Source organism: Mustela erminea, chromosome X (genome assembly GCF_009829155.1).
Source record: "Mustela erminea isolate mMusErm1 chromosome X, mMusErm1.Pri, whole genome shotgun sequence".
NCBI classification, from domain to species: Eukaryota; Metazoa; Chordata; class Mammalia; order Carnivora; family Mustelidae; genus Mustela; species Mustela erminea.
This window is the reverse complement of record NC_045635.1, coordinates 72,840,787-72,863,094: the sequence shown is the minus strand read 5'-3', so window position 1 is coordinate 72,863,094 and position 22,308 is coordinate 72,840,787. Positions and strand designations below refer to the sequence as shown.

Below are 22,308 nucleotides of genomic sequence, written 5' to 3'. Positions count from 1 at the left end.
GTCCCAATTTCATCAATTCCTTCAACATTATGCTTTGATGAACTACCACAGTCTCTATACACTTTCTGGAATTGCTATTATTCCTTTCACTTTTCCATTCAAAAATGCTAAGTTTTTATTGGTTTCTAAAACTCCCTGTACATACATATCAAATTAAGTCACCACCCAGAGAGTCTAGTTACTGCATTTCTGAAAACTTCATCATTAAATGGCAGAATACCTAAAGACATTCTAGGGAAGCTCCTGTGTAGTGCTTGTCTCTCCTACTAGTTTGCTTATTTCTAATTCCCCCTCCTAGTTTTTCCATAATTCTATGAATAACTGGAACAATTCACTATCTAAGTAAACCTGTTTGCTCATATTCATCTAGCAAGACTTTCCGTTTCAGAGACAACATACCAAGTACAGCATACCAGAAGAGGTACAACAGAAGACTTAGAATCAGGAACTGGCCCTGCCTGTACTAGATTATATGGCCTCAAGCAATTCCCTTTACTTGCCTACAGTTCAATTTTCTCACCTAAATTCACGATCAGGGGACTTGCCTCATTGAGTTGCTGTGGGGATAAATGCAGATAGTATATGAACAAGCTCTGAAGCCTGTGAGTTTCTGCAGAAACAAGAGGTACTATTATTCCCCAGAAGCATTGTAAGTTTCATTATAACAATAGATGATACTGATTTAGCATGGAGTGAAAAAAATCTAAATAAGATTAAGTGATCCCCAGAAGTACCATGTTGTAAAATGATCACCATCTGTTTACAAAAATTCAGAAATTTCAAAACAAAATTGTAAAAGCAGGCTATCCTAATGATCAGATGAAACAAGCTAACATATATGAAAGCACTATATAAACTATGTACCAGTATATACATGTAAAGGTTTTACTATTATACCTAGCTAGTAATTTTAAACTTCCAGATATATTTTCAGGCAGAAGGCATGGAGGAAATATTTAAACTTTACTGTTCTTATTAAATACAAAAATGACAAAAATGCCACTTTGATGTTCTTTAACAAATTTTAATGTTCATTAAATAAATCTTGAATGCAGTGTTCAAATTACTTTTTAAAATGCACACTTAGTTATTACTGAATACAATAAAAACCTCACACACATACCCAAAGGCAAAATGTAACCCTTTTTAAAAAATTCAGTCAACATGTGTTTGTTTTTTTTTTCTTTGGACTTTTATTTTTTAAAAAATTAATTTATTTATTTTCAGAAAAACAGTATTCATTATTTTTTCACCACACCCAGTGCTCCATGCAATCCGTGCCCTCTAAAATACCCACCACCTGGTACCCCAACCTTTCACACCCCCGCCACTTCAAACCCCTCAGTTAAGTTTTTCAGAGTCCATAGTCTCTCATGATTCACCTCCCCTTCCAATTTACCCCAACTCCCTTCTCCTCTCTAACACCCCTTGTCCTCCATGATATTTGTTATGCTCCACAAATAAGTGAAACCATATGATAATTGACTCTCTCTGCTTGACTTATTTCAATCAGCATAATCTCTTCCAGTCCCGTCCATGTTGCTACAAAAGTTGGGTATTCATCCTTTCTGATGGAGGCATACTACTCCATAGTGTATATGGACCACATCTTCCTTATCCATTCGTCTGTTGAAGGGCATCTTGGTTCTTTCCATAGTTTGGCGACCGTGGCCATTGCTGCTATAAACATTGGGGTACAGTTGGCCCTTCTTTTCACGACATCTGTGTCTTTGGGGTAAATACCCAGGAGTGCAATTGCAGGGTCATAGATATGCATGCACATCCCTCAAGCTCCCCAACATGTGTTTTAAAAATGTGCTATGGCAAACTAAATTCAGGCTAACAGACCAGTAACAGTAATGGAACTTACAGAAGAAATATAAATGGATGCTGTATAAAATATTTTAGAAATTAAATTAACATTTACTAGCATAGTGAACAAATATTTTAGTGACAAGATGTATTCAAATATTTTGCTATGGTTTCAAATGCCACCAGCTTACCTCAAATAGAAAGACATTTCCACATTTGCCTTTAGTGTTTACATATGTATTTACAGCTAATATTTTTTATGCTTTCTGTGCCTGTTCATGAATATGCTTAAAATACCCACTAAAATAATATGAATTCAATTAAAGGGGATAATTCATTTAAAAACCCTTGTGAAAGGTCTTCATCAGTCCACACTATACTGCCTACCTCTCATCTGTCAGCTAGTTCCTGATCCATTCAATATTTCCATGAGAAATATTTTTTCATCAAGTTTTCTCCACCCTTATTTAGCTTCATTCCTTTGTCCATGCCCACATGCAACTGCATCAATGCTAATGTGACCCAAATTACAGTACTCCTATCTTTAAAGCAAGAGCCTTCCTAATCAGGGCACCTAGCTGGCTCAGTCAGTGGAACGTGCGACTCCTGATCTCAAACTTGATCTTAATGTACCCCACACTGGATGTAGAGATTACTTAAAAATAATAAAATCTTTAAAAAAAAAAGCCTTCTTTACCGGACAGAAAACATTACACGTGTGAGCTCCACTGTGTCTATTTTGATGGAACATGAATCCATTAGACAAATACCACTATTAAAGAAAAATATCTAAAAGGGGCATTACTTGAGTTTTATGTACACTTAAACACTGAAAGCACTCTTGAAAAAGAAACAACATATAGAAGAGCAATTATTCAATTCAATGGAACTAAATCATAAAGATTAAGAAAAGCTTTAGACCCTGGCAGCATGGAGATTAGGGAAACATCACACAACCTATGAAAAAGGTTAATAACAAAATAACAAAAACTTGTTAGTCTTTTGGTATGACAAGGACACATCTAAAACAACTGAAACATAAGAAAGTAGATATGCAGGGTGCCTGGGTGGCTCAGTGGGTTAAAGCCTTTGCCTTCGGCTCAGGTCATGATCCCAGGATCCTGGGATCAAGTCCCGTATCGGGCTCTCTGCTCAGCGGGGAGCCTGCTTCCTCCTCTCTCTCTGCCTGACTCTCTGCCTACTTGTGATCTCTGTCTGTCAAACAAATAAATGAAATCTTAAAAAGAAAAAGTAGATATGCCACACATACTTCTATCAACTAAGCTCTGGAGTGGTTACTACACTCTTCAGAAGAGGTCAAGGTGTTCAACATATGCCCATCATGTGCCCATCATCAAAGTGACCATTCTTGCAGGACATGACCGGCATTAAGAATATGATGTTCCATTTCTTAAAACTGTAAGTTGAAAATCGATTAAAAGTTCTCGTCACAGAATAGAACACTTTACAAAAATGATTTAGGGCTACACTCATCAATGTGCTTTAACCCAAAAGCCATTTTCTCTGTCAACAAATGCTGGTTTAGCTTATGGAAGACAGTTATTTAGGGGACCTAAGCATAGGAAAGCATGTTAAAATCAACAATTGGCTCCATGCAGTTTTCCAGGTTTTGATCTGCTAATAGCTGTAATGACTAATATATCCATTAAGTATACAGATCTTTCCACAGATAACGTAAGAATAAATTCAAGCCAAATATACTGCTTTAGTTAATGACCAACATGATCCAGTACACTGCTGTTAACTGTAACATGTATGTTCTATGTCTGCTTGTGTTTTATTCACTTTAGGTATTTCCTATATGAATCATTTAATTTTGGATTTAATTCAACCTTAGCATGTTTTGAGGCTATCTCCCCACCAGTGAATACTTATAAAACATAAATACAATTTGATAGTAGAATAAGCAAAATATATTTAGACAGGTAAATATGCCATAAACATTTTAAAATGCACTTCAGTCTAATTAATGTTACTTTAATTTTCCATAATTTTGAATTGCATACATCATTTGCTGTTCCTTGCATTAATGTAGGTTAGCTGAGAGTTAACCACGTAACAATAAAACTCTACCCACATAATCTGGAGATAAGAAAAATAAGAATTTGTCTAGTTCTTAAGATCACTACTTTCCCTTTGATAAGTAGCCTTGTACAGATGAAGAGTATGTACTTACTAAATATTTGTTGAAATGAAGTGACAAATGAAATAACTTGGGAGATATTTTATACATATATATGTATGTTTATAATGTTTGTAATACTTATATATGTGTATATAATAATGCATTGTATGTGCATATATAATGTATATAATAACACATAATACATAATTATATGTAAATTAATCTATTATCAGTTAACTTTATATACATACACATATATAGTGTGTATGTTCAAACTGAATATTCTAATTGGCTTATAAAATGAGACATAAAATCTGTGTACTATGCATAAAATGAACTATGCAGTAATTTTTTTTCTATGAAAAAATTCCCGGGACGCCTGGGTGGCTCAGTTGGTTGGACGACTGCCTTCGGCTCAGGTCATGATCCCGGAGTCCCGGGATGGAGTCCCGCATCGGGCTCCCAGCTCCATGGGGAGTCTGCTTCGCTCTCTGACCTTCTCCGCTCTCTGACCTTCTCCTCGCTCATGCTCTCTCTCACTGTCTCTCTCTCAAATAAATAAATAAAATCTTTAAAAAAAAAATTCCCCTTTTGTCTTCCTCAAATAAAAACCTAGAGGCTACTCATTAATTCTTTTACAAAATAAATTTAGAAGTTTAGCAGATCATAGGCTATTTTCAAAGCAGCAGGCTTATTGTTAATATTAAACATTTAATTAACACATGTTTGCAAATAATCTTGCAAAGCAAAGCAAACTCTAAGCTTGAGGATCTATTTAAAACTCTAACACAAATGAAAGAATGCATTTTAACATGGGGGAAAACCTTGTTTTTTAATCCATGATTGCACATTTTACTACAAAAACATGCCTCACGGAATGACTAATTTAATGAATTTTTAAGGGCTCATATCGTAAGGACTCAGCAAATATGTCAGAGAAAAGATACTAAAGTCTATTAACTATAGCCATTCTTGAGCAGAAATACCTGTTTTATTCCAATCTCCTCTTGCTATGTATTGTATTTATAACATGAATAATTCTATACATTCATAAAACTAAAATATTTTATTTTATATCTCAGTAACTATTTTTAGTTGAATTTTTCTGGTATTATTCTAAAAACTAAAAAAAAAAAAAAAATCTATCATTTACCGATACAACACAAGGCAGATACAAGAAAGGAAATTGAAGTGTTCAACAATGGATATGTGGCAAAAAATTTGTAACCACAAAGATTTCACAATTTAGCAAACGTAATAAAGTGGACAGATATATGGTTTAAGGACCTTAAGCTAAAAACAGCAGAATTCTAGAATGTAAGCCCCATGACAGAAGAGACTGTTGTCTTCATTCTGTTTGCAGCAACTAAAACATTGGCACCACATAGTATACCCTACACACACACACACACACACACACACACACACACAGAGTAATGGCAGGTCTAATTATAAGATCAAAATGATTGTGAAGAGGTTTTTATTTTATTTTAAACCCAATAATTAAATTGATAAACTGAGTTTTCCAAATGTCTACAGATTGAAGACAACACTGCAAAAAAGATATTCACGAGGGTCTAACTATGCCCTGTGGAGAACTGTTTCAGTTGAAGTACTGAAGTTTCTGTAAATAAATTTCCTTGGATTGAATTCAAGAGGGGAATCATATTGTACCCTTTTGTTCATAGTGTTATATGGAGCAAGCCTTCAGTGTCTATATGGCTATTATCCTTCCAGAAGGATCAAGGCCTAACATACATAAATAATAAAATTTTTTAAAAAATAACATTTTATGGATGGTCATATTAAAGTTTTTATATAGTTTTTGTGAATTTGGTGTGCTTTAATATGGCACTAAACTCAACATTCTTAAAATGAGTAATATGTAAATTGCACCTATGTAGCCTATTACCTAAAGCCAGTAAGAGAAAGTATAATTAAATGATAATTATGCATATGTCTCTAAATGTTTTTACTTCAATATAGCAGAGTATCTCACAATTGATACATAATGTAGATAATGCATTCAGTAAATATAATAAAATAAATTTATTCCAATATTGTTTGTGATGTTATTACTATGCTCGTTTAGACAAGTAAATAAGAAACAAGACTTCTTCCAAAATAACTAAAAGCTCAGAATCTAACATATTGCTGTAAGCTATAATGGTTATAACTGTTAATCCAATACACCTTTTATACAAAACCATAAACACATGAGTGGAAAAATAGCACAGATGTTCATCTCTAATGCAATTTCCATTCAATTTCCTAAGTGTGGTCCCTGTGTGCAAACTAGCTTAACGTTATGTTTAGCTTGCAAATTCTTTTAATAAATAATGAATGCAATAAAACTAGGAGATCAATGGCAAGCTGAGAAATCATAAAAAAAAAGCCTTTTGTGTTCAGGCTGTTGCCCATTTTCAAACTTTAATCCAGAGACAGATCAATATCACTTTTTTCTCCTTTTTAACTCATCACATAAATAGCAGATACACTAAATGTAGCCTAAACGCTGTTACGAGTTAACAGTTGCCAGCAACCTAATAAGATCATTAGCCACAATGGCAACTGAATGTTTTATACCTTAACATACACACTACATTATACACTATTAAGCAGTCAACTTGTTTAAGAATAAAATGTTTATATAGCAATAAAAATACTGTATTTCATTATTTTTAAACTTTCCTACACTATAAATATATACATAGATATATCTATATAAAATTTCAGTAGCATAATTACTTCAGTAGTATAATTACAAAGTAGTATAATTACAAAGTTTTCACCATGATTTGCTCTAATAAAATAAATAATTTAAATGGGTCAAGATAGTACATATATATGAGCAGTTTATACCTCAGAGATCCTAGATGAAAGGAAATTTCATTCTTCAAAATTAATTACATCTGAAAGTAATAAGTTATTCCTTTAAATGGATGGGGGGATACATCATGTAAATTCATGTTGCACTGAATGGCTCTTTAGATTATCCAGGAAAAAGGTACATCATAATACTTAGGTATTTGTATTGTGTTTCTATTCCTGAGCTATACACAGGGAAGGAGAACCCTCTTCTTACCAACCCTTATTGGATAAATATGCATTTTCTATTCCTGAGTTATACACAGGTAAGGGAGGAGAACCCTCTTCTTACCAACCCTTATTGGATAAATATGCATTTTCTGTTTGAATTATCAAAACTAAACTGTCAATAGGGGTGGTACTGATATCAAATAGTATAAATCCATATAGCTGGGAATGATTTTACGGTAGTAGGCTTGTCTTACTTACTAATTCTTGCCTATTCATAATATTAGAGCATCTTCTGTGGGTTTTCACTAAAGGAAATATCAAGAAGTCACTCTTACTTTAAAAATATATTTCAGTTCAAAATCCTAATTTCATATTTTAGATTTTGATAGCTTTATATGTATACTTGTGAAAAGTTTATGGCCTGGTTACAAATGGTTTTATAATGGAATTAAAATTTCAAGATTAGTATCTTTAATAACTGCATACCTTATGTAACTATTTCCTAGCTTTTCAAAGGAATGGCAATTTGTGCAAAGAGTTCTGATGAGGAATAAATGTGTGTGTGTACATGATTGCACTCATTTAACAAATGTGAATTAAGTGCCTAAAATATACACAATATTGGGCTTAATGAAGTTTTGCAATGAATATTACTAAAGTTAAAATTTACTCCTTAGAAATTATTATTACAAATTCAAGCTTTTTTATGTAATAAATTCAGTTCTTTTTTAAAGATATCATTATAGGTAGTGAAAATATGTCCATTTGCTCTTTACTTATATTCAATTTACCTATGTTATATTCACATTCTCAATATAATGATTCCATCAATGCTAATAAATAAGTTAAGCTCTAAAGAAAGATGTGGCTAAAAATGTTCATGAACACATTCCCATGTTTCAAGCAAAATTTGAAAAAAAAAAAACACTCCTGTACATAACTTCATTAAACTTCATTATAAATTTCTCTTTAAACTTAGACTATAGATCATAGCCTATATCTTAATCTTCCAAAAGTAGCCTAACTTTGGAGATAAAATTTCTCCTGAAGAATTTGAGACCTCAACAGTATCAATTAACAGTGTTTCCTGTTTTCCTATTTTAATAAAACTGACAACATTATGATGGAAAAAATACTGTAAATGCTGAAAAGAGGAACTACCTCTAAAAGCCTACCTCTGGCTTATTTTAATATATATTCATCAGAAACTTGAACAAGAGAAAAATTGAATCTCCTTTTAAAAATTTGTATTTTCAAATATCAGAGATTAACTAAAAAGTTATAACACCTACAACATTCAATTCAAAATATTTCACAACCAACAGAATTGACTGTCTCCTAAAACCAAGGTAATGAAGCTTTGGGTTAAATGATATAAATTATAGTCGCCATGATATTTAATGCAGGTAGGTAATAAATTTCACTAGAGTTATAATAAAGTTTCTTTTTGTGTGTCTATGCTTTTCTACAGTTCGAGAAATTAAATTATAAAAGTAGCATTTATGGGCGCCTGGGTGGCTTAGTGGGTGAAGCTTCTGCCTTTGGCCATGATCTCAGGGTCTTGGGATTGAGCTCTGCATTGGGCTCCCTGCTCAGCTGAAAGCCTGCTTCCCCTCCCCCCAACTCTGCCTGCCTCTCTGCCTACTTGTGATCTGTCAAATAAATAAATAAAAATCTTTTAAAAAAAAATAACACCCTTCTGTAATCAATTTGGATATAGCATTATTCTATTTATAGTGACACTTTCAATGTCACTAATCATAATTTCCAATCATATATTACTTATTCTCATTTTTCCTACCATGATTAAATATTAATGTGGGGGCACTTTTAAGCAACTACACTATACTTAGGTTTTAACATATTAATTTCCACCGTTTTGGAATAGCTAATATAGCATGAAAATTAAGCATCTTTCCCATGAAGAAACTCATGGGATGATATTGATTTTATATTTTTCTCTGATTCCTACATAAAATAAAATGAATTTAGTTGTTCTAGCAGAAAATGGAAAAAGGGATGCTGCCACTTTAAAAGCTTCGATCTCTTTGACATTGCTGGCAGTGTATGGGAACATTAATGCATCTGTCATGATAACAAGCTAAGAATAACATCTAGACATCAAACCGAGCAGAGAATCCATCTGAAGTGATTCATTCAGATCTGTCTCATTGATTTATTAAACACAGGGCAACATCTGCAGCCTCACACAGCCGCTTGGTGAAATTAATGCAAGATCAATTCAAATGGAAAAAAGTGTAAAAGAGATAAATCAAAACACAATTTGCATGCAGTTCCACAATCAGGCTTATTGGGTGCAAATGCTCAATTTCCCTTCCAAAGCAAATGTGTTTAAATGTTGTTTTATCATTTTAGAATTGTATGATCTGAAGTGACAGTGAAGAGTTTTGCAGGTTGAGATGGTGAAAGGGAAGAAAAGGAAGGGAAAAAAATGCTACCGAAGACCTTTTGAACATGCAACAATAATATCATTAATACCTAAATGTTTTGCTTTTGGGGAAAGGTTTGATGTCCTTTCTCCAAAAACAATATTTTCAGTTTTGGTTCATTAGGGTGGTTTCAATACATATTTGAAATGTATAACGTGGATAAACCTAAATCATTTGTATCTCTAAGCGCACCACATGAAGTGACCCTGAAGATCTAGATTGTCAAATGAAACATAATATATTGTGATTAAGGTTTCTCACAATTATATTTGCCTGCTAGAAGCACTTTTAAAGCACGTAGGGATTTCATTCAGACAGAATCAGATTACTTAAGAAAGCATCAAATAATTCAGACAATATTTTCGACAGGTATTAGGGGTTTCTTGTATGAAAACACATAAAACATTAATGTCTGAAGATCATCACTTCCTAATTATTGGAACACTATACATTGAGGGTAATAGTACACATAAATATCCCAAGAAATTCTCCATCATAATATGCATCATATCTTTAATGTAATATCTATCACCTAATAAATGAGTGCTTGGACAAATATTAAATCCAACTCAAGTATTTAGATAAATACAAGTATTTAGATAAATTGGTTATGTAGAAGTGTGCATTTAAAACGGATGTACAGGGGCACCTGGGTGGCTCCATGGGTTAAAGCCTCTGCCTTCGGCTCAGGTCATGATCTCAGGGTCCTGGGATCCAGCCCCACATAGGGCTCTCTGCTCAGCAGGGAGCCTGCTTCCCCTCCTCTCTCTCTCTCTCTGCCTCTCTGCCTACTTGTGATCTCTGTCAAATAAATAAATAAAATATTTTAAATAAATAAATAAATAAAATGGATGTACATGTGGAAGTTCTGTGCACTGGCATAGGACTAAACCATTTTAATTATAATCTTTACATCATTCTAATAAAAGACAACAATGACGACTAAGTAACTGCTTTTAATAGACAAACCGACCATCCCCTCATTATCCTATGAAATAAAATGTCTGCATTTACTGCCCAGATTAATTTCTAAAATCGTTTTATTCTGCAAATGTTGTCATAAAAATATTAGCCCAAGAAAGTGTTGCAAGTTCTTCAAAAATTTGACTTTGTATAACTTTCCTATGAATGAAAACATCAATTCTTAAAGTAAATTGCTATTCTGTGTGGATTATGAACTATATTCATCCAGTGTCAATACAAAGCCAAAATCGTTGAGGACTTACAAAAACTGTATTTCTTGTATTTGAAAGTACTTTTAAATTATTTTAAAGTCAGAGTTCACATAAAGTTATTCTATGAATGATGCCCATTTATATTCTGTTCACACGGTCAAACTAACAATCACAATTGGATAATTTAAATTTAATTTAAAAACACTGAATTTTACTCATTTGAATATATGTTGACTCATGTCTCCAAATACATTTAAATGTTCTCTTAATCATACATTCTTGTTTCTCTAAGCATTCATTTATACATAAATGACTGGATAACATTTAATCAGTTGATCCTCAAATACTGATCATGAAATCTAACAATGTTACTTTTATATAGATAGGTAGATAAAAAGAGATAACACTAAAATGTGCTGGCTGATTTTTCACATTTACTGAATACCAGTTTTTAATTGAATATTACTGAATACCAATTTTTTTTAAAGATTTTATTTATTCATTTGACAGACAGAGATCACAAGCAGACAGAGAGGCAGGCAGAGAGAGAGGAAGGGAAGCAGGCTCCCCGCCAGGCAGAGACCCCGACGTGGGGCTCGATCCCAGGACCCTGGGATCATGACTGGAGCCGAAGGCAGGGGCTTTAACTCACTGAGCCACCCAGGCGCCCCTGAATACCAATTTTTAATTGAATATTTTATTGTTGCATTAAACTTTGAAGAATTTAGTAAGAAAAATCCATTGCATGAGAGTGAGATTTTTAGGCGTTTGCTTTCTGAATCTGCCTTCTCTGATGTTAAGAATTCCAAGTTTTGCTCCACAAGACATTAAAAAGAAAAATTACAGTGTCTTAGCTGAAAAAAAAAGACTTTTCTCATTTGGTTTTGGTCTTTTCTTTCATTTTCTTAAAAATCTTCAGAATAATCTCCCTACAATTAGTTTCTGAAGTAAAAAAAAAAAAAAATCAAGGAAAAAATATTGCATAGCCCTTTGGAATTGCAGGGATGAAAAGTTCGATTTATTTAATAGACCAATGTATAGTTTTTCATCTTAACTATTCTCTAGTAGCAAAGGCAGGTATTATTTTCCAACTTCTTTTCTAGGAAGACAAGTTTGAATATTTTGAAAATTAGCTAATAACAAAACAGTATAAAGCACTGATAGAGTTCTTGTGACTCTCAGTACTTTCAAAGAAACAATCATGAATGTATTTTATTCATTCACCTTTCTTCCATGCACATTAATAAAAATATGTCCCCAGTTGAATGAACCCAAATACCACTTAGTGGCAATATGTTAAGGTCTTTGAAAATGACCAATTTGACAATAGTCTATCTTGTGTCTTCTGGAATAGTGTAGGAAGCATTCCAAATTAGAATACCCTAAGTCAGGACTTGTACTCTCCCTTAGTTAACTGACAGAGAGGGGAAGAAATGCTTATTATGTAGGAAAAGAAAATTGCCAATGACACCATTACAAATAGGCCTCCCATTGAACAATACATTATGGAAATTCATTCATCGGGAGATAAAGATGAATCTCTTTTCTCAAATAAGAATAGGATATGAGAATTTCCAGTCACTGAACATATATATACTTTTTCCTTGCATCCCCCTTTAGCCAGAAGAATTAAGTCATGAGTCCTCAGTGACAATCCTCTTTAGCCAAGTCTCCATTGATTCATCGCTCATTCCTTTGAGCATCTCTTCAGGCTCTTCTGATCCATCTTTCACCTCTTCTCATAGCATCATCATTCTGCTCATATCCTACATCTCTTTTCTCTTACTGGCTTCATGTCTTATCTAACTTATTTTGTCTCTCTTGAGTCTCATTCCTATTTACATTCCTCACCTTTCTTTTCACTGACTAGAAAAGTCATAGAAATAATGTTGATCTAAATAATAATTTCACAATTTTATAAAATCATTCAGATGTTGAGAATGATTTAAGGTACACATTTCTGTAAATAATGTTACCTAAAGTCATAAAGCATCCATTATAAGCATTATCATGTTTTGAAGTTTTTAAGATGGTTATGAGGGCATTTTGCAGTGATAAAATTTGGTAATGTTATTTTACCATTAAGAAGATTTTCCCCAGATATTGTGGAGTGTTCGTTGTTGTTGTTGTTTTTCCTATCTAGAAATAGCAATACAGGTGTATTTCTGGTAGTTTTCCTCATCTCCATTCATGGGCTGCATTCATAGAATATATTTCTAATATTTCTAGAATAAATTTTTACAATCATATACTGTAACACTCGTAACAAACCTATAGAAAATGCATGTTAATCACCAACATACCCATAAAGAAATAAATGCAAAAGGAGACACTGGCATTATATCTTATACATATTTATTCTTATATTTTTAATATTCTCCTATTGTCTTTATATATGCATATACATAAAAGCAATATAAGCCCTCCAAAAAAGTTATCATTGTAAATGCTATGATAAGGAGTAAATAAAACTTAACTGAATTAAAATAATAACCTAAAAACATATCACACAATAGGGTCCAAAAATACTATAAGAACACCTCCCTCTTGATACAGAGTAATTTATCATTTTTCCCTTCAGCAAGTAGCTCTAATAAAAATTAATTAAAGAAAACTTTCTACTTAGAGGAAAGCATCAAAGTCACATTAAAATACTAATCTATTTTTAAAAATGAAAGTCATAGATTTTGCTCAAGGATGTGTAAATTAATTATTAAAGTAGGACAAATTTCCTGTGTGTAGTAATTGTTCCACCTTAATAGTGGGTGTTTGTAAGAGAGAAGCAGGAAGGGAGTGAGGAGGAGAGAAAGGGGGAAGAGAAGAAGAGGGGAAAGATAGGATTTCAGTTCTGCAATCGTTTAAATTGTGTCTTTTTGAATTGGCAACACATGAATTAGATGGCCCTCATCTGAAGGTCCTGGTAACTTTCTGAGTTTATGTATTTGTAAAGTGCTTTGTGGTCAAAATAAGATTTCCATTCTACTCTTACAACTTATAATTGTTTATTTTATCAAGGGAGCAGTTATCCTTTCTGTTTTAAGACCATCTATCTACCTTAAGAAAATTTTATCTAATAAACCGGTTTGTAAACCCCAGATATGAATCACCTAGAAGTTCTCATATAAACAGGTTTCTGTTTAATTGCCAGAACACAGGACACTGTGGAGGAAAAAAGGTTACCTTGTAAGTTCTGTAGCATTACCTTATTGTAGCAGTCGGCAACAGTTTGTCTACAAGGTGTCAGTATACTTGAACTCTACATAGTAATTTGGATTTTACCACAGATGTTGACAACTGAGTTCCTTTAAGTTGGTAAAAAGGGGTTCCTATGATTTAAAGTTGCACTGTGAGAAAGTCTACCTCTGCAGAAGTTTTCCACAAAATGAACAAAAGTCGTGCTGTTTTACAACAAAACCCTTTGCTCCCTTTAACCTGATGATGGTTTGTTTCTTGGTTTGTACGCCAAATGTGTACACACCTACCAGATGTCACCACACTGGAGATGGAATAAACAGTACAAAACTAATTCACAGGTCCTTAAAAAAATAAAATAATCTTGAATATAGTTTATTTTATTTTATTTTTAAACTGAGAAAGATTGAATACAATTTACTTATGGACATATGCCAATGAACATTTATTCTACTGTCCTATGAAGGAGGTACACTTACAACCACAGAAGCTGGTCATCATCACTTAAGAAACCCTCTCTTTGGGGAAAAAGGTTCCTTCCAACTTCTGGCCTGGGGAGAAGAGCTGGAAGCATCCTCTCCAACTTCTCCTTCAACCCTCATCCAGTTCCCAGCCCTAGGTTTTCATGCCCCACATTGCCCCCTGCAGATGACCCAAAAGGGACGATCCCAGGAGCGTGACATCTGTCGTTGTTCTTTTTTAAAAAATGGGATCCATCGACTTTATTGTATTGTGAACAGAGGAGCTTTGCACAGCGGGCATATGCACACGTCCTCATAGGCACGCTCTCTCTTGAACGCGCTCTCTTGCTCTCTCTCAATCTCTCTGTCTCTGTCTGCTCTCACTCACAAACACACGCGCGCGCGCGTGCGCGCGCACATTTATCCACACACCACCACAACCACCACCATCACACACCTCATCTACTCTCACAACAAACACACATGATGGGGAACGAATCACCCTCTGGGATGGATCCTAGACTTCCGACCCTATCCATCCCCCAAATGCTGTGTTCTGGATTGCTAGCTCAGAAGCCCAGTTTACAGCTCTGCCAGCTTTCTCCCCTAGAAAGTCCCTGGTGTCTGTGTTCAGGAGAAAGAGAAAACCTATTCTACCCGTACGGCCACAAAAGAGGAATGAAAACCACGTAGAGAAATTAACAAATAACCACAAGCAGTCAGTGGCCCATGCAAGATATGGGCAAAAAGCTGTAAAGCTTCAGTAGAGGAGAGCAAACTGAAGTTTGTGCGGGTCTTATCTTGGACCCAAGCCCTGCCACTGAGCGAGGACTAGACGGGATGGGTAATTAGTTCTTCTAGTCCTCTTTCCCCACCGACTTACAGTAGAGGCAAGCTAGTTAAGACACTCTGCAAAGTTGGGTGAGAGTGATGAAACATGCAAAAGAAGGCAAAGGGGAGGGGGAGAACAAACTAAAAAATGAACACCTCACCTGGCATTGGTGCAATCGGTGAACAAAGTTTCAAAGTCTTTTCTGGTGATGAGTTTGCAGCGGTTCACCCCAGGCTGGATGGCCCCCAGACCGCGGAGGATCCGGACCTGCTCCACAGTACACACCACGGGGGATATGTCCAGTCTTTTCAGCTTGGTGTATACCGTGTGCAAGCCTCCCACCAGGTGCTTCAGGAAGAGATCAAAGACTTGCGGCAGGCAAATCAGTTCCTGACCGTCCATCAGGAATGAAGCCACCTTAACACCGTGCATGTCGACCATCCTGCACTCGTTGGTGTTAGTGTTGCCACTGCCTCCGCTGGCTCCACCGATCCCGCCAACACCAGCAGCGCTGTGGTTATTGGCCATGAAACTGTTGATCATATTATGTGTGAGACGAGAAGGCTCTCCGGGAGTCGAGTACGAGGTTTCTGCCCGAAATAAGCCCCCTGAGATGCTGGCTCCGCTGGAAGTTGCAGAGATCACCGGGGGTGCGGAGACAGCCATGGTCATTCAGTCTCAAACCGTAGGTCTTCGGGCCCTGTTTTCTCGCCCCGTTTCCTCTAGGTAGGCTCGCACTCGCTCCCTCACTCTCTCGCGCTCTCTCTGGCGCGCTCTGCTCTCTCCAAACTGTTATCAAGTCTACAGGAGCCAGTCTCACACGCTCACGCTCACCCACCACCCAAGGAACAGCGAGTAGCCCGGACGCGCGGCTGTCCAAGAACCCACCCCCAACACACCCCCTTCCGAGACTGGCAGCATCCCCCAGCCAATGGATCCCGCCCCCTTCGGCTCCCAAGCGCACCGAATGGCTGCTCCCCTCAAGGAGGTGGAGACTCCCTGGCCAGCCTCCCAACTACCTGAGGCCTTTCTGGGTTCGCTGGTTAGGGAGGATGGAGCCTGAGAAGGGGGCGGTACAGTTCCTCGGCTTCTTGCCTAGCCGTCAGACGGGAGAACGGCCAATTATCACGCAGAGCTCTCCAAGTGGCGGAGGCTACAAGCCCCTCCCCCTGCATGCTCCACTGGCTTTGAGGTGGAAACACAAAAGCGGGACTCCAGTACGTGTCTCTCGCAACCCTGTGCCACCCTGCACCTGGGTTCAATTCAAGAAAGGGTGGTGACCGCCCCAATTCCTTTTGCACATTGCTCCCAAACTCTGAGGGGCTGAGATAGCTTCGCCCTGCTTCCAGGAGAAGCACTCGAGTGAGTTCAGAAGTAAACAGTTCCGGCCATCTAGAGCTCTTAGTGTGAGTTCTCCGAAACCGGCGCACAGACGAACCAGCATCCAAAAACGCGCTCAAATCGGAGTTGCAGGTTGCTAACCCGCTCCTGCGCACTATTAGCAGGCGCAGTGAACCTGTGATCACATGGGAAAACAAGCTGAGGAACTTCGGTTTGGGGTGGTGGACGAATGCTTCATTTTACAAGTACTTCCATCACTGTCCTGGAATAAACTCAGTCTCCATTCCTTACTTTCAAGATGATCCTGTCCCATCCCTGGCTAAAATTGAAAGGAAAAGTTCCCACATGACTCAAAACAGTCATTACAGAATATGAGAGAAGAGCAAGGGTTTGCGCTCTTTAATACTGCATTTTCCCCCTTGTCTGTGGGCTTTGACTGTCCAGTAATTAGAGCTCCACGTCCTGAACTGTAGCTCAAGATTCCTCTTCCCCCACATGTCAAGTGCCCCTGAACGCACTACTAGAGCTAATGATAAGCAAAATGTCTAGGCATGGTACATTCCAGGGAAAAGGCATGGTCTTTCCCACAAAGCATATGGCAGTTAGATCACTGAAGCAAAATTGTTTTAAGACTCCTTTTCCAGGTTTTGATTCTCTGAAATCAAGGTATTTCCTTTCCTGTGTTTCTTTCCTTTACAGGCTGTTATCAGATAGTGAAATCCATGCTTGGTTTTAACCAATGATATAGCCAAGGCAACTTCTCCAATATCTTTCCAAAATGTACATAATTTTAGATCCTTACTAAATTCTCTCTAGATCTCTTTGTACTTAGAAGTATCAAGAAATAGGAGTGGGTGAGCTTCCCCCTCCCCTCAATAAGACATAAATAATAAATAATTATTTATTATTATAACAGATAATAAATAAAATAATATATAATATATAATATGATATAACATATATAAAATATTAAAAATAATATAATAAATAAAAATAAATAAAACATAAATGTCTTAAATTGGATTTTTCTGCCTCTCCCTTCAACATATTTTCTCCTTTTGTCATTTCATCACCAAGTAGTAAAGAACTACCCTTTGAACTGCTTCATACTGTTATAATGTTTAAAAAGACTTATTTTATTATTTTTTAATTATTATGTTCAATTAGCCATCATTAGTTTTTGATGTAGTGTTCAACAAGTCATTAGTTGCATATAACACCAAGCGCTTTATTTAGAGGGAGAGAGAGAGAGAGAGAGCACCAGCAGGAGGGGAGAGGGAGAGGGAGAGAGAATCTCAAGTGGACTTCCTGCTGAGGGTGGGGCTGGGCTAGATCTCATCACCCTGAGGTCAGGACCTAAGTTGAAATGAAGAGTCGGATGTTTAACTGACAGTGCCATGCAGGTGCCCCTAGCATTATAACTTTAATTGTATAGAGTTAAAATGCTAAGAAGTTGTAATAGTTGCTTTTAGAATACAGTGATTAGTGACTGTAACATAATAGAATAGAATGCATGCAACCACAAAACACTTTTAAAAGGGAGTAAATCATTTTTGCTAGTTTGCTATTGTTGGAAGAAAATAGGAGCAAAAAAAGGACAATTGAAAAGGGATATCAGAGGCAGAAAGATATTCCATAAAAAGTACAAGTTTTCAAAAAGAATAAAAAAGCACTGGCAGAAATGTTTTTATTTACATTTTTAAAAAGATAAATCCTAAACTGTGTTCAACAGGCGTTTTGACAGAAATGGCTATTAAGCTGTTTGTTAATATAACTTACCTCTGATAACTTGTAATTGAAATTGTTGGATAAGTGTGACTTAACAGGAAAGTTGTTTTCCCATATTTTTTTTCTTTTTTTTGAAATTCCTATAAATGCATTAAAAATCTTAAGGCCAAGCTACTCCCCGTATACAGCTGCACTCACAAATCTTTTTTATTTGCAAAGTGATTTGGAGTTTTCAGCAATAGGACATTTATACATATATTATGATGTTTCAAATTTATGAAATGCTGAAATATAAAAAGGAAAGGTAAAACATTGGGCTGCAATCCCTATTTGCAATATTGAAAAACACACGCACTTTGACAACTTTAGAAAAGACTCAAACTAGATATGTCTTACATGTTTAATGTGATCTGTCAGATAGGTGGTAATATTTTATATTCTTTTATTTTTTAGATAAAGAGAGCACAAGTGGGGAGAGGGGCAGATGGAGAGGGAGAGAGAGAATCTTAAGCAGGCTCCATGCCCAGCATGGAGCCCAATGTGGGTTTCAATCTCACAACCCTGAGATCACCACCTGAGCCAAAATTAAAAGTCAGATTCTTAACTGACTGAGGTACAGGTACCCCTGTAGTAATATTTTAATTATTACCAGAGATTAAGATTCAAATTCTAGTAAAAATACTAGCAAGTAAAATTGGCCATTGATCATTTAAGGGTTAAAGTCCCTCAGAAGTCTGTCAATACACAAAAGACCCTTGGCTTCATTATTCAAATACCCTCCCATTAGCAGTCTTCTAGAAAATAAACTTGGTAATTGTCTTCAGGGATACTTGTAATTTAAAGATATAGTCATTTAGATCTAAGAAGCCAGATGTTGTCTCCTTGGGTTTTCCTGATATTTTTATTACTCTCTTTCTGTTACTACTACTTCACCTCTTATTATCTATGCTTTGAGACTGAGATGAATTCCACATGGAGAGTTTGTTTTTATCACTGATTTTCATGTCTTTCATAGGTCTAACACTTTTCTAAATAAGGCTGGGTTTCTACAAGGCCAGAGGAATCCTTGTGCATCAACACCCTGGAAGTTGGAATTTCATGAAGCAATATAAAATCATAAAAGCTGGGGCACCTGGGTGGCTCCGTGGGTTAAGTCTCTGCGTTCAGCTCAGGTCATAATCTCAGGGTCCTGGGGTAGAGCCCCTCATCGGGCTCTATGCTCAGCAGGGAGCATGATTTTCCCTCCATCTCTGCCTGCCTCTCTGCCTACTTGTGATCTCTGTCAAATAAATAAATAAAATCTTAAAAAAAATCATAAAGGCTGCAGGAAGCAGAGTACCCTTGGGAGATGACTCTCCATGGAGAGAGGCACTGCACCAAAACTAAGAAAATACTCAAGGGGGTGTGAATTATTTCCAGACAAGAGCAGATCACCCCAACAAGTAAGAACAAAATTAGTACAGTTATCGTATCTCATCAAAACAAGTTCTATATGCTCCTATTCCTGTGGAATGATTTGGGGCCTAAATGTGGCTTCTCAGACTCTGAAATGTTATAATCTCCCAAGATTTAATTAGCAATTTACATGTGCTATTAGTTCATATTCGATTTGGAGGGAAGTGTGCTCATTTGTGACTTTTAGATCAGATATTCCATTTTGACATCATCAGTGAGATACAGATGCTATTTTAATTAAAAATAAATAAATATATTGGCAATCTTACACAGGATTACAAAATGTCCAGAACCATTTAAAGGAGCTGGTTTTCAGAATGGGCATTCAAGCAAAACCCAAGGTCATAAATAGAATTATTTTAAACCCCCAGCCAACTGACATCACAGCCTCTGATATGGGCTCTAATCAGAACCTCTTAGGAGCTCTCTGAGGTTCATTTTTAGGCAAATAGAAGGAAATGGATTAGAATTGTCAAATCACTATGTTGTACACCTGAAACTAATATAACTTTGTATGTCAACTATACTTCAATTAAAAAAAATTGATTCGGCAAGGCAATAAATGTGAAATGAAAACATTCATATAACTGAGAATTTAACTGGCTAAAGCCTATAAATAAAGCCCCATTCAATGGAATATATGTTCTCTTAGGAAAGTGGCTATAAAATGACCTTCTATAACATAAATTCTTTTTCTCATTCCATTCAGTGTTAAATTAAAGATGTGTTCCAAGGAAGCAAAGATGGAATATGGGGATCTCTGGAGCAAGAAGAAAACTGGCCAAAACCCAAGGAATAACAGTTAAAATCAGATGCTTAGAAAAAAAATCAGATGCTTAGAGGAAAAATGGACATTTACTAACTGAAATATAAAAAGGGAACTCTCAAAGCATCTCAGAAAGTATAAGGGCTTGCCAACTTTTAAGATATCATACCCCAAACTGCACTGCTCTAGGGGAGAAGATGAGTCTGCTTTGAATTCCATCTATATCTCTCACTGTATTGTTCCCCTTTAAACCTTGGGCTTTTAAACTGTTCTAATTCAAGCCATTCTAACCTCAGCTGGACTCCCACTGCTACTTAGTATCCTTTTATTCATTTTGTGGACTCCCTGTTGAATTCCCTGAGGCAGCTACTCCAAACCTTTCTTACTCTTTGCAAATCACCCTCCCCCTTGCTCATCAGCTATCTCCCCCTACTTCTCTATGATTTTACCATAAAAGTATTCAGTGAGAGATGCCTCATCCTCCCTTCTCTCCTCCCACAGAGGTTGTTTTTTTCCCCCCATATTCTCTCTTATATTCTCCTACTTCATCCTTCAGAAAATAAAAGGTCTCCTCTACTCCCCTCACTGATGCTCTTGACCCTTCTTACCTCCTCCAAGTCATGAATCAGGCTGTATTTTTCCCTACCACTCTCTTTGGCATCTCCAATATCTCTCCCTCTCTACTTCTTCTTTCCCCATTTACTATTGAAAATGTGCAAGGCTAGGAAACTTAAGACAAAAACTTTCTTCAAACCTAAGGTTCTCTGCCTGGTTCTCTGGACCACCAGCATCAACATTAGTGAATACTAGATAGAAATGCAAATTGCTGGACTCTACCCAGGAACTCCAGAATGGGATACTCAGGAAGTGAGGCCCCCAAAATCTGCATTTTAACAAGCCCCATGATTCTGATGTGGTAAGAGTTTGAGACCTACTTGCTCTGGAGTTACCAAACATTCAAGTACTTTTTGAAAAGCTAAAATTGTTTCTCTTCTTCCTTAACAATAAACTTTCATGCTTTAACCTTTTACAATTTGTTTTATGCTCACCACTTGGCTGAAACTATTTAAACAAAGGTAATTACTGGTCTAAATGCCAAATACAAAATTTTTTTCTGAATCCTCGTCCTTTGATATTCTACAGCTTTTTACATTACTGGCATCATTCTTGAACACCTATACCTTGGCTTTCATGAGTCTCCAACAATCTGTTTCTTCTCTTTCCTACACCCCTTTTCTTTTTCATGTCCTCACTTTTGACCCTGAAATCTTAAAATTCCTAATGTCTATACTCTTATTTGTGGCAATTGCATCAACTTTCTATAGTTGCAACAACCACTGCTTTACAGATTACCCCAAATCTTATTTCTAGCTTTCTTAAAACTCTCCTGGAGAATTGGGCATTTCCATTTGAGTGTCGCATGGTCACCTCAATCTCAGCATGCCTCAAACTGATGATCTGACTTCCTTTCAAATCTTTTCTTTGTTTTTCATTTCCAATATTTCTTAATGCTGTCTCCATGCTGCTAGTCACCTAAAATAGCAACTCGGGAGACAACTTTGATTTCTCTGTATCCATTATGTCCCCATCCAATTAGTCCCTATTTTTTTGTGAATTCCCTCTCAGCAATAGCTCTCTCTTCTATTCCTTTCCATTCTCAGTGTTGCCACCTTAATTTTGTCCATTGATTGTACCATCACAACAGTTAACTTCTTAATCTCTCCACTTTCAGGTCCTTCTTCCTCTGATCAAGTTAGCATACCAGGTTATTTTGTCTAAAGTTTCACTTTACAGTTTAAAAATCTTCATTACTACCCCTCTGGCCACCAGATAAATTACAAACTCTTTAAAGTGATGTTTAACTCCTTTTTTTATTTACCTTTCATCCTTTCTTCCAATACTCAGACATGT

The 22,308-nt window shown here is 36.2% G+C and overlaps 1 protein-coding gene across 1 annotated transcript in view; it reads right to left on the bottom strand.

The window, feature by feature from the left end:
- DACH2 (dachshund family transcription factor 2) overlaps nucleotides 1-15,976 on the bottom strand; it is an 896,917-nt gene extending 880,941 nt beyond the window's left edge. The window contains exon 1 of the mRNA XM_032330772.1: nucleotides 15,268-15,976. Within this exon, the coding sequence (XP_032186663.1) occupies nucleotides 15,268-15,779 (512 nt within the window). The 5' untranslated portion in view covers nucleotides 15,780-15,976. The remainder of the gene's footprint in view (nucleotides 1-15,267) is intronic.
- Nucleotides 15,977-22,308: the final 6,332 nt, after the last annotated feature.